This window comes from Cnephaeus nilssonii (genome assembly GCF_951640355.1).
Source record: "Cnephaeus nilssonii genome assembly, chromosome: 2".
Taxonomy (NCBI): Eukaryota; Metazoa; Chordata; class Mammalia; order Chiroptera; family Vespertilionidae; genus Cnephaeus; species Cnephaeus nilssonii.
Genome location: NC_137073.1, coordinates 11,249,145 through 11,265,373, shown reverse-complemented (window position 1 = coordinate 11,265,373; position 16,229 = coordinate 11,249,145). Strand labels below are relative to the sequence as shown.

The 16,229-nt window shown below is 52.3% G+C and overlaps 1 protein-coding gene across 1 annotated transcript in view; it reads right to left on the bottom strand.

The window, feature by feature from the left end:
- LOC307105606 (acyl-coenzyme A synthetase ACSM1, mitochondrial-like) overlaps positions 1-16,229 on the bottom strand; it is a gene marked incomplete at both ends in the record, with an annotated part of 37,304 nt that overhangs the window by 5,736 nt on the left and 15,339 nt on the right. The window contains 5 exons of the mRNA XM_079781466.1: positions 3,433-3,534; positions 4,026-4,106; positions 6,253-6,376; positions 13,982-14,061; positions 15,043-15,202. Of these exons, the coding sequence (XP_079637592.1) occupies positions 3,433-3,534; positions 4,026-4,106; positions 6,253-6,376; positions 13,982-14,061; positions 15,043-15,202 (547 nt within the window). The remainder of the gene's footprint in view (positions 1-3,432; positions 3,535-4,025; positions 4,107-6,252; positions 6,377-13,981; positions 14,062-15,042; positions 15,203-16,229) is intronic.

Here is a 16,229-nt window from a genome sequence, read left to right as displayed (position 1 = left end):
GACAAAAACGTGACAAAGAAACAGTGACTCTAAAGGACACACTGGATCAGATGGATTTAATTGACATTTATAGAAATTTCACCCCAAAGCAGCCGAATATAGTACATTTTTCTCAAGTGCACATGGATCATTCACAAAGATAGACCACATGTTAGGACACAAAACAAGTTTCTACAAGTTCAAGATTGAAATCCTGGAGAAACCAAGATGGCGACATAGGTAAACACCTAACCTGCTGCCTCACACAACAGTTTCAAAACTACAACTAAAAGACAAAACAGACATCATCCAGAACCACAGGAAGGCTGGCTGAGTGGAAATTCTACAACTAGAAGGAAAGAGAAAAGCACACTGAGACTCAGAGGAGGTGCGGAAGGCAGAGGTACGGAGGCGCGCACGCGGAGAGGGCTGGCAACTGAGTATGCAGCTGGCTTTCACAATCAGGAGGGAGACAAAAGCTCCCAACTGCTTTGAACTCCAGTTCCAGGCGAGACTCTGGGAACCCAGACTCATTTGGGGAGAAACTGGACTGTCTGGCAGCGGGCGAAACTTGAGGGCGGCTTTCTCTCAGAGGTGCTTGCAGCAATTACCGCGGGACACTGAGAAGACCCGGGGGCCTCTTAGGGCAGGGCTGATGGAAAGCCATCGCTGTTGGCTCTTCCCTGAGACTCTGCCCCATCCAAACTGAGTGCAGAGGCTTTTTAAAGTCTTGTCTCATAAGGGTGTCTCCAGTACAGAAGTTCTCCCAGCGTATACATAGCTGATCCTCACAGCCATTTGGCCTGGAGGTCAATTCCTCCCAGTGATACCAACAACAATCAAGGCTTAACTACAACAAGACTGTGCACACAGCCCACAAAGGGGTGCACAAAGAGTGTCCACCTCAGGTAACGGGGGAGGCTGAGCCACTGGGCCCTATAGGACACCTAGCACACAAAGCCACTCTACCAACTCAGGGAAGCAGCCAAAATGCAGAGACAAAGAAACAGGTAACAAATGAAAGAAATGGAGGAAAGCAAACGACTGGATATAGAGTTCAAAACCATGGTTATAAGGTTTTTCAAGAATTTCCTAGAAAAGGCCAATAAATTTAGTGAGACCCTCGAGGATATGAAAAAGGACCAACTAGAAAGTAAGCATACACTGACTGAAATAAAAAATATTATACAGAGATCCAACAGCAGACTAGAGGATCGCAAGAATCAAGTCAAAGATTTGAAATACAAAGAAGCAAAAAACACCCAACTGGAAAAGCAAAAAGAAAAAAGGATCCAAAAGTATGAAGATAGTGTAAGGAGCCTCTGGGACAACTTCAAGCCTGCCAACATCTGAATTATGGGGGTGCCAGAAGAAGAGGGAGAGCAAGATACTAAAAACCTATTTGAAGAAATAATGACAGAAAACTTCCCTCACCTGGTGAAAGAAATAGACTTACAAGTCCAGGAAGTGCACAGAACCCCAAACAAAAGGAATCCAAAGAGGACCATACCAAGACACATCATAATTAAAATGCCAAGAGCAAAAGACAAAGAGAGAATATTAAAAGCAGCAAGAGAAAAACAGTTAGTTACCTAAAAGGGAGCACCCATATGACTGTCAGCTGATTTCTCAACAGAAACTATGCAGGCCAGATGGGAGTGGCAAGAAATATTCAAAGTGATGAATAGCAAGAACCTACAACCAAGATTACTCTACCCAGCAAAGCTATCATTCAGAATTGAAGGGCAGATAAAGAGCTTCACAGAGAAGAAAAAGCTAAAAGAGTTCATCACTGCCAAACCAGTATTATATGAAATGCTGAAAGGTATTCTTTAAGAAGAGAAAGGAGAAGAAAAAGGTAAAGGTAAAAATTATGAACAACAAATACATATCTATCAACAAATGAATCTAAAAATCAAGTGAATAAAAAAATCTGAGGAACAGAATAAACTGATGAATATAATAGAATTAGGGGCATAGAAAGGGAGTGGACTGACAATTCTCGGGGGGAAAGTGGTGTGGGGGGTACGGGAAGAGACTGGACAACAATCGTACACCTATGGATGAGGACAGTTGGGGGCGGGGTAAGGACAGAGGGTGGCGTGGGAACCGGGTGGAGGGGAGCTATGGGGGGAAAAAAGAGGAACAATTGTAATAATCTGAACAATAAAGATTTATTAAAAAACCCACCAAAAACACAAACAAACAAATGAAAACACACACACACACACACAAATACACAGATTGAAATCCTATCAAGCAACTTCTCATATCACAGTGGAATGAAATTAGAAATCAACTACAGAAAAAACACCCCCAAACATTCAAACACATGGAGGCTAAGTGGCATGTTATTAAATAAAGAATGGGTTACCAACGACATCAAGAAATAAATAAAAGAACCTTCCTGGAATCAAATGAAAATAAGCACACAACAACGCAAAATCTCGGCGACACAGCAAAAGCAGTCCTGAGAGGAAAGTTCATAGCACGACAGGCCTACCTCAAAACAAGAAAAATTAACAATAAACTATTTACCCTTCAACTTAAAGAACTAGAAAGAGGACAACAAGAAAAGCCCAGAGAATCAGAAGGAAGGAAATAATAAAGGTTAGAGCAGAAATAAATGACATAGAGACTAAAAAAAAATACAAAACAATCAATGAAACCAAGAGCTGGATCTTTGAAAAGATAAACAAAATTGATGAATGATTTAGCCAGCAGTTTTTACTGCGGGTAGATAGGATCACATGAGGAGCAGCGCCCCCTGGAGGCCAGAGTTATGACAACAGTGACAATAAGAGAGAACCTCTGATGGCTGTTCTCTTGGAGAAAGGAGATGGAATCTGAGATCCATTTCAGGTGTGCCCAGCCTTCCATGGCCCATCTTGGAAGCTGGGAATTTCCTCTTAGTGGCCTCTACTACCATGGGAGGGCTAGGGTTTATCTGGTCGGGAGTCTCAGCAGGTTTCCTTAGAGCCCACCACAGGTTTCTGTGATCCCTGGATTTCCCATTAGGCTCTGGGGCGGAAAGACATGGGTTTGAACCGTAGCTGTGCCATGTATGTGACACGGGGAAACACATGACCCCTACGGTCTGCAGGTTTTTTCTCTGAGGAGTGGGATAGGGGAGGCCTCAGGAGGCTCAGGACAGTTACCAGGTTTGCGCACACCCTGTTGGTAAACTGGAGGTAGGATGTGAACCCAGCCGAAGCCTGCATTCTTAATCATCAGCCCCAAGTCCGATGATTCCGAAGCCCGGCTTCTCTCCCGCACCAGTGCCACATGGGTCAGGAGAGGAAAGGCTGTGAGCTTTGGGTGAACTAGACCTGGCTTCACTGAACTGGAGCACATAACGGGAGATGGGAGGAGTCTCAGGATGCAGAGTTGAGTCCCCTCCCTTATTGCTGTAGGGGTGCTCAGGCCAGGGAGCGGCTAGCAGGGCGCCCTCACCTCATACAACATGAACAGGCCTATGGGCTTGGTGGGCTTGATCCTGATGCCAAGGTTGCCTTCAGTGTTGGGCGGCAGGATGTTGCCCTTGTCGTCGATGATCTGGAGCAAGAGGTCTGTGAGGCCCCCTGCAGGGCTCCCAGCCCTCCTGCCCCCCCACCCCAACAAAGCTCTGCCTGGCTTATGCGTGTGACACCAGTGGGGACCATGGGGAGATCCCTGTCAGAAAACAGAATGAAGCTGTCAAGTCTTTGAAATCAGCAAGTCATGGGCGTGTTTGTTTCCTGGTGTGGACACCGCATGTGTCTTCAAGCTAGAAAACAGGGTCAGGACAAGCTAAGAGCCCGGAGGGTGGACAGAGCTGCCGGCGCGCCTCCAGGTCCTGTGCGCCACGGCTGTGTGCGCGGCCTCGGCGGGCACGGTGAGCTGCACTGATGCCCACAATACTGACCCTCCCAGGACACCAGAGGGGACCTAGGAGAGGAGGAGGGACAACTCGGGCAGGGGGCGCGGCTCTTCTGCTGCCTGGTGTCACACGGGGCTGATCCCAGCTGAGCCCTCAGTGCTCCCTGGCCACGCCTTTAGGACCAAACCTGGACATCGAAGGGTGGGATGGCTTTCCCCATGGAACCGGGCTTGACCTGTGACCCCCGGGCAGTGCCGCAAGTCAATCCCTGTGCACAAAAGGAAGAGAAGACCAGTTGTCAAAGGCTCCAGGTGGATAAGGAGCAGCAAGAATGGTTCACGGCACCCCTGCTCCCAGGGCCATGGGGCGCTGCTCATAGAGCCTGTGGGGGAGCTGGAAGCTCTGTGTCCTGGGCTCAGGGCATTGACCCAGCTCTTCAGCAGACATTCACTGCGCCCGACATGGGGCATGTCCTGGGCCAGTGCCGGCTGCCGGGGCCACAGGGCCCCGTGGGGGAGGCCAGGAAAGGAGCACAGGGCTGAGCTCGGGGCTGTGGGCTGTGGTGGGTGGGGAGTGCCCACTGCATGCCAGGCATGTGTCCATTGACCAACACTTACTCAGCACTGACCCTGACAGGAACCCTGCCTCATCTGCCCTCGGGGCTGCGCTGGAATCACTTGGGCTGTGCCTCTGCCACCTCTCCCACCCCATTGGCCCTCCTGGTGAACTACGCCTCCTTCCTGGTTCTCTGAAGCTCACATCTGTCCTAAAGCTCAGCCTGCACAGTCACACAGATGAGTTAATGCCCTGGGTCTCCCCTGTCAAAGGGGCTGGGTGGGCACCCCCTCTCAGGGCCTGTGGGGCGGGAAGCTGCACAGGCCCGCACCAGTGAGCTCACCTGGCTCCTTAGGGCAACCAGCCCAGACTCAGACCCCATGAGAAGTCCCGGGCAATCCTCCTCTGGTGGCATTTCCCCGCATTTCTGTTGTCGCCAACAGGCCTTAAACTGACTTTTGCGGGTGTTTCCCTCCGTAGATAACAAGTGTCCGAGCTTAGAGATGCCCCTTCAGCTCTGCACCCCTGACACCTGGCGCACGACCCCCCACATCGGTGAGGACAGCGGGCTGGCCCTGGGGGATGTGCAGGCTGGGCATCGCCGGGGCTTGCACACTCCCTTCCACTCCCCTCGCCACCTCCCGCAGGGTCGGCATTCTATTCCCATTTTGGAGACAGGGAGGTCGAGCTTCTGGCAGGTTCCACGGTATGCCTATGGGCTTGACGCTGCCATGGCGATGCTGAGAGGAACTGAGACCGGAGCTCCTGGCAGAGGAAGGTCTGCCTCTCCAAGCTGCTGCTCACTCTTCAGGACATGCAACGCCCACAGGGGAGGAAGCGGGTTGCAAGAGCTTTGAGCATTGAGGCTCCCTGCGGCCAGGAGGAGTATCTGTGGCTCAAGCAGTGGACGCCAAGGGGCGGGGTTACGGGTGTAGCGGGAGCTTCTCCTCGTCCAACAGTGAGCTGTGAGCCAAGCAAGGTCAGGCCTAGAGCCCTCACATTCCTCAGGCCTGGAAGCAGACCACTTCACTGACCAAAATAAAACTTTTTTTTCTCAAAAACAACACACCGTCAGACAAACATGTGAATTAGGACCAAGAGAGTCCGCCCTACAGGTCCTGAGAGGGGTGACTCTGTGAGCTGACGGGATGGTGGGAGGCGGGCGAGTGGCTGTGTCAGCATCAGGGGGTTGAGGATGCTTCCGGAGAGAGGCAGCCCCTCCTCCTACCACTGAAGCCCTTGAGGGTCCAGACAGCACAGCAGGCTGCTCGGCCTGCCCACTGCGTGCTCACTGACACCCTTGGGGGTCACACTGTGTGTGTGTGTGTGTGTGTGTGTGTGTGTGTGTGTGTGTGTGTGTGATGGCCCTGCTCCCTCCTCCGCTCCTGTTCGTGGTCCACACTCACACGTGTGTGCTGCCCCCATACAACCCAGAGATGAGCTTCGGGGCCAGCTCCTGCCTGGCCCTGTGGCTGCTGCTCTAGGGAGGGAGGGTGACATGGGCAGCACTCGCAGGCGGGGCCTCCTTGAGGCAGGAGGCGCCTCCATTGCCATCGCTCCTCCCAGCTCCCTGGTCTCAGGGACTTAGCCCTGACCTCAGACCCCTATGGAAGGTTTTGTCCAATAGCCGTCAGCACACTGGGGTCTTGACAAGTCGAATACTGTGTGTGAATTCTCTCTCTGCAACCTGATTTGGGGCCAATCAGCCTGGAACTCCAGAGCCGCCCTCTGCTGGCTGCGAGCCCAGTGGGGCCTGTGCACACAGTGGGGCCTGTGCACACAGTGGGATCTGTGCACACGCTCTGGCAGATTCAGCTCCTCTGCTGGGCTGGGTGGCCCTGCGGGGCCCGTCCACCTACCGTTTCCGACTGTCCATAGATTTGGTGGAGCACAAGGCCCGTCCGTTCTCTCCACTTCTCTTGCTCCTCGGGCAGCAGGGCCTCCCCGCCGGTAGTGCAATGCTCCAGAGTGGGGAACCTGAGGCTTGGCGGAGACAAGGTGTCCACAGAGCTTCAGAGCAGGCCCTGGACCTCCTACTCAGGCCCAGGAGTGAGGAGCCCAACCACCTTTCTACTTCCTCACTTTCTTACTTGCCTTTTGGTTGGACGTCATTCACATCCGTGGTGATGAGGCTAAGGGGCTCATTTAGGGATCCTTCAGGCGAGGGGAGGGGTGGTGGTGATGAGGCTAAGGGGTTCAGTTAGGAATCCTTCAGTCGGGGGCGGGTGGTGGTGGTGATGAGACTAAGGGGTTCAGTTAGGGATCCAACTAAATTTGGACATTGGAACCTCGTCTGAGGGAAGCTTCTATGTGGAAAGAGTGATGTTTTATAAACCGTGAGGGGGTGAAGGCTAGGACTCCGGGGACACGCTGGGGGTTATTGGACTGCACTTCCTGCCTTGGGGGAGACGGGTCATGTGAACTGAAGGGCTTTGTGTTCCCGAGTGGAGAATGCAAGTTAGGGATTGTCAGTGAATTGCTCTGGTCATCAAGGAAGATTGGGCTGGGTGTTGGAAAACAGGACAGGGGTCACAGGTAGCAGCCCTTTAAGAAGGAATTTTGGAGAGAACAGATAATCTGCTGTGAGCCTGCAGCAGGTATATCCTGTACTAGGCACTCCATTTGCTGTACATTATTTCTCCTCCATTTTCCCAAGGAAAATTCCCAGAAATAATACAAAAACAATCACATAATCATAATGGACTCCCTAAAGGAAATGAGGAGAAGTGACTGAGGTCTGAGCATCATCAGCAGGCTGAGCTGGACCAGTTCTTGGAGCTGAGGGTAGTGGCAGACCTCTGGCTCCCATTCCCAACCACCCCACCCCAACCGTCATCTCTCCTGGTACACAGAGTCAGGAGTGGTGGACAAGGGGGCTGGTTTCATTACGGGTGTCTTCCTCACTCATCCGGAGTTTTCTCCAAAGTAGGTAAAATTAGCAGTCTCCAGTGGAGTCATTAGTGATGCCCTGATTGGATTTTTAAAGGGTTTGGTCCAAGTTCATCATCTGAGGAATGTTGCAAAAAGTGGCTGTCATATGAGCTTTGAAATACAGATAGAGGCAGACGCCAAGGGCATGCTGGGATGGAGGCTTCATGAATAAAAGCAAGTTGTATTTCAGAGTTAGCTTCGGAAGGGTTGTTGTTCAACTCCTTTACATTTTAACTATGTGTCTAAAAGTTATTAGGTCTGAGAAACCAAGATGGCGGCATAGGTTAAACACCTAACCTACAGCCGGGCACAACAATATCAAAAACACAACTAAAAGTCAAAACGGACATCATCCAGAACCACAGGAAAGCTGGCTGACTGAAATGCCCACAATTAGAAGGAAAAAGAAAACCACAAGGAAAATCAGAGAAGCCGTAAAAGCTTGAGGTATGGAGACACGGGCGGAGACACGAGCCCGCGCGCGTGGGGGGAAGACGGAGCCGGAGAGGAAGGGGCAGCTGGCGGCCTGGCTGGCGTTCTCTGGCAGGAAGGAGATAAAAGCGCCAGATTGTGCTGAACCCCAGCTCCGACTGCACTGAACCCCAGTTCCCGGCGAAACCCTGGGAAGCCGGGCTCAGGCTGGGGGAGTCTGGGCTGTGGGATGGAGACAGAGGAGCTGCGCCGGAGCCGCGCACGGGAATGTGCGCAGAGGAGGGTCTGTTGCCTGTGCCGCTGGATTGCCCTAGCGGGAGGGAGACAAGGGCTCCGGACTGTGCTGAACCCCTAGTTCCAACTGCACTGAACCCCAGTTCCGGGAAAGACCCGGGGAAGCCATGCTCATACTGGGGAAAGCTGGGCTGTAAGGCAGAGATGCAGAGAGGCGGCGAAGAGCAGAGCACCGGAGGCGCGCACGGGATTGTGCGCGGAGGATGGGCTGCTGACTGTGCCGCTGAGTCGCCCTGGAGGGAAGGAGACAAAAGCGCCAGACTGAGGTGAGCCCCAATTCTGACTACACGGAAACCCAGTTCTGGGAGAGAATCTGGGAATCCAGATTCATTGGGGGAGAGACTAGACTGTTTGGCAGCGCGCGAAACTCCAGGGCACTTTTCTCTCAGAGGTGTTTGCTGGGAGTACAGAGGGACACTGAGACACAGGAACCTCATAGGGCGGGGCTGACGGGAAGCCAAGGCGGTAGGCTCCGCCCTGTAACTCCGCCCCATCCAAGCTGAACACAGAGGCTTTTACAATTTTGCAAGTCTAGTTGAATGGGGCTGTCTCCCGGCATAGACACAGCTGATCCTCACAGCCAATTGGACTGGAGGTCACATCCTCCCAGTGTATCAACAGCAATCAAGGCTTAACAACACCAAGACTTTGCACTCAGCCCACAAAGGGGGGTATCAAGAGCGACCACCTAGGGAGATTGGGGAAGCTGAGCGATAGGGAGGCAGCCAAAAGGGGAAGACACCGAAACAGGTCACGAATATAAGGGATGCTGTAATTCCTGCTGAGGGGCCACAGGCAGTAGCTGACCTACACTCCATTGGAGACCCAGAAACGAGGGCATCTAGTGGTCGGTGTGAGATGACACCAGATTTCAACCACTCCCATAAGGGACACATTCAAGAGGCAGACGCAGTGAGCGCCGAAGCCTTGCTGCACCAAGACCCGGCACATAGGCGTGTCTCCCGCACAGCAACTCTTCTTTATAGACACAGAGGGTCCGCACGGCCAATAGGCCTGGAGGACAATTCCTCCCAGTGACACCAACAACAATCAAGACTTAACTATACAAACAAGGACCAAGATGGAGGCATAGGGCAGAAGCCTGATTGCTGCCTACCACAACAATTTTGAGACTACGACGGGAGAGCGGAGCGGACACCATCCAGAACCACCGGAGGGCTAGCTGAGCGGATGCTATACAACTAGAATAAAAGAGAGGGGTACGCGGGATGAAGCTGATGCCGGTGACCCAAAGACCACACTTTAAAAACTACGGCTCAGGCGACACAATGGCGGCCTGGAACGTGCTCGGCGCAGTTCCCCCAGCGGTCTCCGGCTGAGGGGAAGGCTTCACTCGCTGCCGAGCACGGACAGACGAGCCCCTGGGAGACATGGGGCGGGAGACTACGCGCTTGCTGACCTCCGAGTCCTTCAAGAATCTCAACGCCCCGGAAGCGGCCAGGTGCGCACGCTCGGCGACCGGCCACCGCTGCAGACCCAAGGGCCGACGCAGCCACCCCGGACCAGCCCGCCGCCGCGCACCGGGCACACCGGAGCTTCGCCGAGCCCGCCGCCCAACGAGTTCTGCGGTGGCTGCCCTGGAACTCTGAGAAAATGGCCGAAGGAATTGCTGAGAGGGAATTGACCAACAGGAATTGGGATCAAGAAGACGAAACCCCGCTGGGTCCCGGATCCGGGTGAGGCCGCGTGCCCCTGGGTCCGGGTGAGGCTGGGAACTGGGTCAGGGTGAGGCTGGGCCCCGGGTCCGGGTGAGGCCACGTGCCCCTGGGCCCGGGCGAAGCCATGCGCCCCTGGGTCCGGGTGAGGCTGAATCATGGGTCTGGGCAAGGCCGTGTGCCCCTGGATCCGGGTGAGCCTGGGTCCCGGGTCCGGGTGAGGCCGTGGGCCCCTGGATCCGAGTGAGCCTGGGTCCCGGGTCCGGGTGAGGCCGTGGGCCCCTGTATCCGGGTGAGCCTGGGTCCCGGGTCCGGGTGAGGCCGTGGGCCCCTGGATCCGGGTGAGGCCGTGGGCCCCTGGTTCCGGGTGAGCCTGGCCCCGGGTCCGGGTGAGGCCGCGGGCCCCTGGATCCGGGTGAGCCTGGCCCCGGGTCCGGGTGAGGCCGCGGGCCCCTGGATCCGGGTGAGCCTGGCCCCGGGTCCGGGTGAGGCCGCGGGCCCCTGGATCCGGGTGAGCCTGGGTCCCGGGTCCGGGTGAGGCCGCGGGCCCCTGGATCCGGGTGAGCCTGGCCCCGGGTCCGGGTGAGGCCGCGGGCCCCTGGATCCGGGTGAGCCTGGCCCCGGGTCCGGGTGAGGCCGCGGGCCCCTGGATCCGGGTGAGCCTGGCCCCGGGTCCGGGTGAGGCCGCGGGCCCCTGGATCCGGGTGAGCCTGGCCCCGGGTCCGGGTGAGGCCGCGGGCCCCTGGATCCGGGTGGGCCTGGGTCCCGGGTCCGGGTGAGGCCGCGGGCCCCTGGATCCGGGTGAGCCTGGCCCCGGGTCCGGGTGAGGCCGTGGGCCCCTGGATCCGGGTGAGCCTGGGTCCCGGGTCCGGGTGAGGCCGTGGGCCCCTGGATCCGGGTGAGCCTGGCCCCGGGTCCGGGAGAGGCCGTGGGCCCCTGGATCCGGGTGAAGCAGTGCCCCTGGGTCCGGCCGAGACCAAACCAGAGGGAGTCGGACCTGCATTACCACCATTTGTCCACCATCCAGAGCTGAGGGGTCAGTGCCGACATGTACTCATAGGGAACTGGTGGACATTGATATTGGGTCTCAAAAGAACTTTTGGTCCAGAAAGAAACTCACTACAGACTGATTCATTTGCCTGTCAGCATAACTATTATTGCTCGTCGCACATTCAATTCTTATAAGTATATCTCTAGTGACACATGATTTCGCTCATCTAGGGGAAATGATGAACAACATAGACTGATGAACAAGAACAGAACCAGAAACAAGGAGGCATCGATCGGACTATCGGGCCTCAGAGGGAGGATAGGAGAGGGTGGGGGGAGGGGGGAGAGATCAACCAAAGGTCTTGTGTGCATGCATATGAGCCTAACCAATGCTTAAGTTCAACAGAGGGTTGGGGCATCCAAGGGGAGGGGTGTGGGATGGGAATGGGGGGATGAGGACAAATATGTGACACCTTAATCAATAAAGAAATTAAAAAAACAAAAAAAAAACAAAAAAAAAAATAAAAGTTATTAGGTCTGATTTTTGAAGCAGCCATTTCCATTTTAGAGTCTTTAAAATATATATAAGGGCCCATTAGGTTAAAAGACAAGAGTAGCTCAAAATTAATCTACAAACATGGGCAAATACAAAAATAAAATAGCAAACTAACACTACATCTATTAGATTGGTAAAAATTAAAGACTCTGACAAGAACAAATGTTGCCAAAGATGTGGAATAAGGGAACCCTGCCTCCCTGCTAGTAGGCACACACAGTGATTGGATACTTTGGAAAATAGGGGTTAGGATTCGGTGTCAGTGTGACTCAGCAATTTCTCCCGAAAGACCTCACATAGTGAGTGCTAATGTGCACAGGGTGAATGTGCAAGAACAGTGTTAGTCATCAATAGCCCTCAAATTACACCACCCAAATGTCCATTAGTGGTAGAACGGATGGAAAAATATGGACTTTTCATAAAATGGGATATTATACGGCAACTAGAGGCCCAGTGCATGATTGAATCATGCACGTGTAGGGTCCCCTACACGCTTTCCCTTTCGATCACGGGGAGCTGGGTGTCTGTCCGCTGGTGCACCAGGCGCCGGAGGCTTCTGAAAGGCCTGGTTCCTGAGTGGACAGGCACCCAGCTCCCACGCTTTCCTTTCGATCGCTGGTGCACCAGGCCTTTCAGAAGCCTCTGGCGTGGCGGAGGCTTCTGAAAGGCCTGGTGCCTGAGTGGACAGGCACCCAGCTCCCACGCTTTCACTTTCGATCGCTGGTGCACCAGGCCTTTCAGAGGCTTCTGGCGTGGCGGAGGCTTCTGAAAGGCCTGGTGCCTGAGTGGACAGGCACCCAGCTCCCACGCTTTCACTTTCGATCGCTGGTGCACCAGGCCTTTCAGAAGCTTCTGAAAGGCCTGCTGCCTGAGTGGACAGGCACCCAGCTCCCATGCTTTCGCTTTCGATCACTGGTGCCTGAGTGGACAGGCACCCAGCTCCCACGCTTTCCTTTCGATCGCTGGTGCACCAGGCCTTTCAGAAGCTTCCGCCACGCCCTGGAAAGGCTTCTGAAAGGCCTGCTGCCTGAGCAGACAGGCACTTAGCTCCCCTGCTTTTGATGGTCCGTGCGGCAGGACGACAGCTCGCTGTCCCAGAGGCCCCTTCTGTGCCGCAGCACAGCCATGGCGCAGACGCTGAGCTCATGCCGCTGCTGGCAACGCAGCTCAGTGTCCCGCCGGCCCAATCAGCTATCCCGGCCACCCCGAGTCCCGCCCCCCCGCGCCTCCTGGCCAATCACGGGCATAGTGAAGGTACGGTCAATTTGCATATTTGTCTATTATTAGGTAGGATAAAAGTTAGCTACAAGCAATATAATGCAACATGGCCACATCTCAGTAATATGATTTTGTAAAAAGAAGCCAGACATTACAGAATAATATGATTACAAAGTTCACAAGCAAGTAAAATAGACTGATTGGTTTCAGAATATTTCCTTAGGAGGGAAACTACAAGGGGAAAAAAAGAAGAAAAACACAAATGAGTGAACACCATAAAAGTCAAGATCGTGAGTTCCTTTCGGGGAGTTGGAGAGGTCTGAGTAGGTCACTGGGACTGGCAATGTTCTCTTATTGTGACTTGAATGAGTGGTTACATATTGGTTTAATTTTCAACAATTTCTTAATCTACAAATTTATGTCTTATATATTTTTCTGTGTGTTTGATATTTCAAAATAAAAAAGTATAAAAAAGGAAAAAAACTCACAATGATGCAAGGCTCACTGTTTATTTGGATCTGAGTCCTGCTTAATAAATGAATTCGACTGGCTGATAATTATCGCTACCAACATTTCTCTCTCTCTCTCTCTCTCTCTCACACACACACACACACACACACACACACACACACACACACACACACTAGCTCTCAATGCCCTCAGAGAACCAGAGTTAAAACAGTCAGACCATTACCATCCTTGGCTGGTTATTGAAAGAAACAGCCAGGGGAGAGGCTGACAATGTTGAGCACAGTCAGCTGGGAAGCAGAGGCCTGTTTGCTTCACCAGGAAGCTCCAGTTTCACCCCTAAGAAATGGCAGCATAGTCCCCCCAAGGGGATTAACACCCCTCTCTCTCTCCTCTGGTTCAGGATTGTGTTTGGGAGTGGACACAGGGGAGATCAGGAGCTGCCCAGTAAAGTCAAAATGGCACAGTGGAAGGTGTTGGACCACAGAGGCTGTCAGTCTAACCTGGGAAAAGATTGTTGACTAGGGGTGGACCCATGCATGGCCCTGGAATCTTGGGAAGGTAACTGGTTGTTTTGAAAAAGCTCCTGGTTGAGACCCAGGGGGTAATGCTGGCTCTCTCTCTTGCCTGGGACCCCACTGGCCCAATTTGTTCCTGTCCCTCCTGCCCAGGAGCAAAGGACCATGCAGGTCTACAATCACCTGGGCCTGGGGGAGACTTCCAGGCCCAAAGGCTCATGAAGCAGAAACTCTGGGCATTGGCCTTTCCATTGGCCTGTTGAAGACGAGATTGGACTTTCCAGGGCAGGGCCGAGAGATGGGCATTGGGAATCCCAGAGGAGAACTCTATTGATGTTACGTAACAAATAAACCACATTGAACACATCGCAATCTCCCGTGCGTGAATCCTTTCCTCCCAACCCCGTGAAAGAGCCTGTTTCCCACTAACAACAAGACCACAGAGAAACAAAATCCTTAAAATCCTACCCAAAGATTGTGATTACAACAAGCCACTTCTACATACCTGCTAAAATTCTGCTGCAGAATCATTCGAAATACAGAGGGTGCAGTAAGGTACTGGGTGATGGGGTATTTAAAGAGTGTCTACAAGGTGAACAGAGAAAAATTTCATATTTATAGTTAAGATGAAAAATACTGGCCAAAAACAACAACAAAATACTGGCCATTATTACCATTTTTTTCCTGATCTCCCTTCTAAAAGAGCCCATTTATTCATTTTTTAATTCTTCCAGTATCTGTATATTGAACATGATGTGTTTATGGACTGAGGGAGTAGAGTTGATGAAAAGTGAGAGACTGATAATATAGAAGAAAGGGTAAAATGGATTAAAGATGAGTAGTGAGGGGCTCCAATGGGAGGGCCTGGAGAAGAACAGGCCCCACAGTGGTGAGGGGAGGGGTCTGGGCTTGAGAGGTGGAGAGGCAGATCTGGGAAGGAAAGCCAGGGTGCAGTGAGTGCAGACACAAACAGCATGTTCAGGTGCAGGGAAGTCATTTGAAAGGGTTTATGGAGGCAACTTCAATCATCACCATGATGTATGCGTAACAATAACAGCAACTGCTGCCAGTTCCTGAGTGTTTTCAGGTGCAGGCCTGAGGGCTAAGCACTTTACACACTTTGCGTGCATCATCTCAATATTCCCAACAATCTTATTGAGGTCATAATTATTAAAACTCCTGTCTGACAGGTGAGGAGACTGAGCTCAGAGAGGTAAGGTAACCACTAACGAATGTTCAAGGTGTGAAAAGGAACTGGAACCAACATATTCCAAGGGCTCTGTTTTTAAACACTTCAATCAGTTCACACACACACACCAGCCACCTGGCCCTGGAGGAGCCAGGAGACCTGAGATTGTGCTGGTTGCTTTAATTTCTCAAAATGTGTATTCTGGGTGGTTCACTGACTGATTCAGCGCCACACATATTGAGACACCCAGAGCCCAGGTTATATCACCCTAATGGGCTGCTTTGTTCTATACACTATTCTCGGCAGGGGCCAGCTTTTGAGCCTGCAACATGAGTTTCTCCTGGAGTTTGTTGGCACTGACACATTTGTCCTCTTACCTCTACAATGACCTTAGGGTCAAACTGGGGCAGATGATGGATGAAGACTGTAGACCCTGCTGTCCATGGTTCAAACAGGGTCCCAATGATAGACACAATCCAGGCTGGATCTGACATGCACCAGAAGACATCAGCGGCCTTCAGCTGCAGTAATTTCCTGCTAACTCCAAAATACAGTGGCCTCAGCTTTGTAAGCACAGTTGCATTCCTGGTCAAGGCACATGCCTGGGTTGTGGGCACGATCTCTAATCATTGATGTTTTATCTTTTTTTCCTTCTCCCTCCCTCTCTGAATCCAATTAAATATAATTTTAAAAAGTGCAGTTTTGAGTCCTGCATGTCTGTCATTAAAAAAAAAATGGGGAAAAAATATCCTCTGTTGAGGATTAACAAAAATAAATAAAAAAAAAAACATAAACATCTGGTCGATAAAAAATTGAACCAGTGGCTACTCAGCCAAGTCTGAAGCATTTCTCCATATCCTCTTACTGTTTCTGAGGGATCTCTGTGTGCATTACTCCTTGAGAAAAATCACTCACCCATGAGAAGAGATGACTTTGAAGAGCTCTTCCATTAGTAGGGCGGGGCCTGGAGAGCCATTCACATTCCCTCTTCCCATCTCTTAGGGCTGTGGTACACCCACAGGAAATCACAAGCTAGGGACCTCTGTTCTGAGCTTCAGACCGAACTGCCCACTGGGCATCTCTTCTGGGTTGTCTCTCGGGCATCTCAAACCCAGAGCATCCTAATCTCTCCTGCCTCCCTGGACTAATTCTTCTCCAGTGTTCTCTGTGTTTCAGTGAATGTCATTACTGTCCAAGCTCAAAACCTGGGAGTCCACCTTTACTCTCCAGCCCCTCCTGCCTCCCACATCTAGCCAGCACACCCTCCCATTCTAAAACTTGGGAGTCCACCTTGACTCTCCAGCCCCTCCCACCTCCCACGTCTAGCCAGCACACCCTCCCATTCTATTTCCTAAAATCTCAGACTTCTTAACATCCTTCGTGTCCCCACCACCTTGTCCAAACCACCACCATTTTGCACCTAAATTATTCTAAGACCCTCTAACAGGTCTTTTTAAATCTATTCTTTTTCCCAGCATTCTCCACCCTGTAGCCACAGTGATCTTTTCAAAATACACATTTGATTAGCTCTCTCCCTTGTTACCAAACTTTCAATCACCGCCCA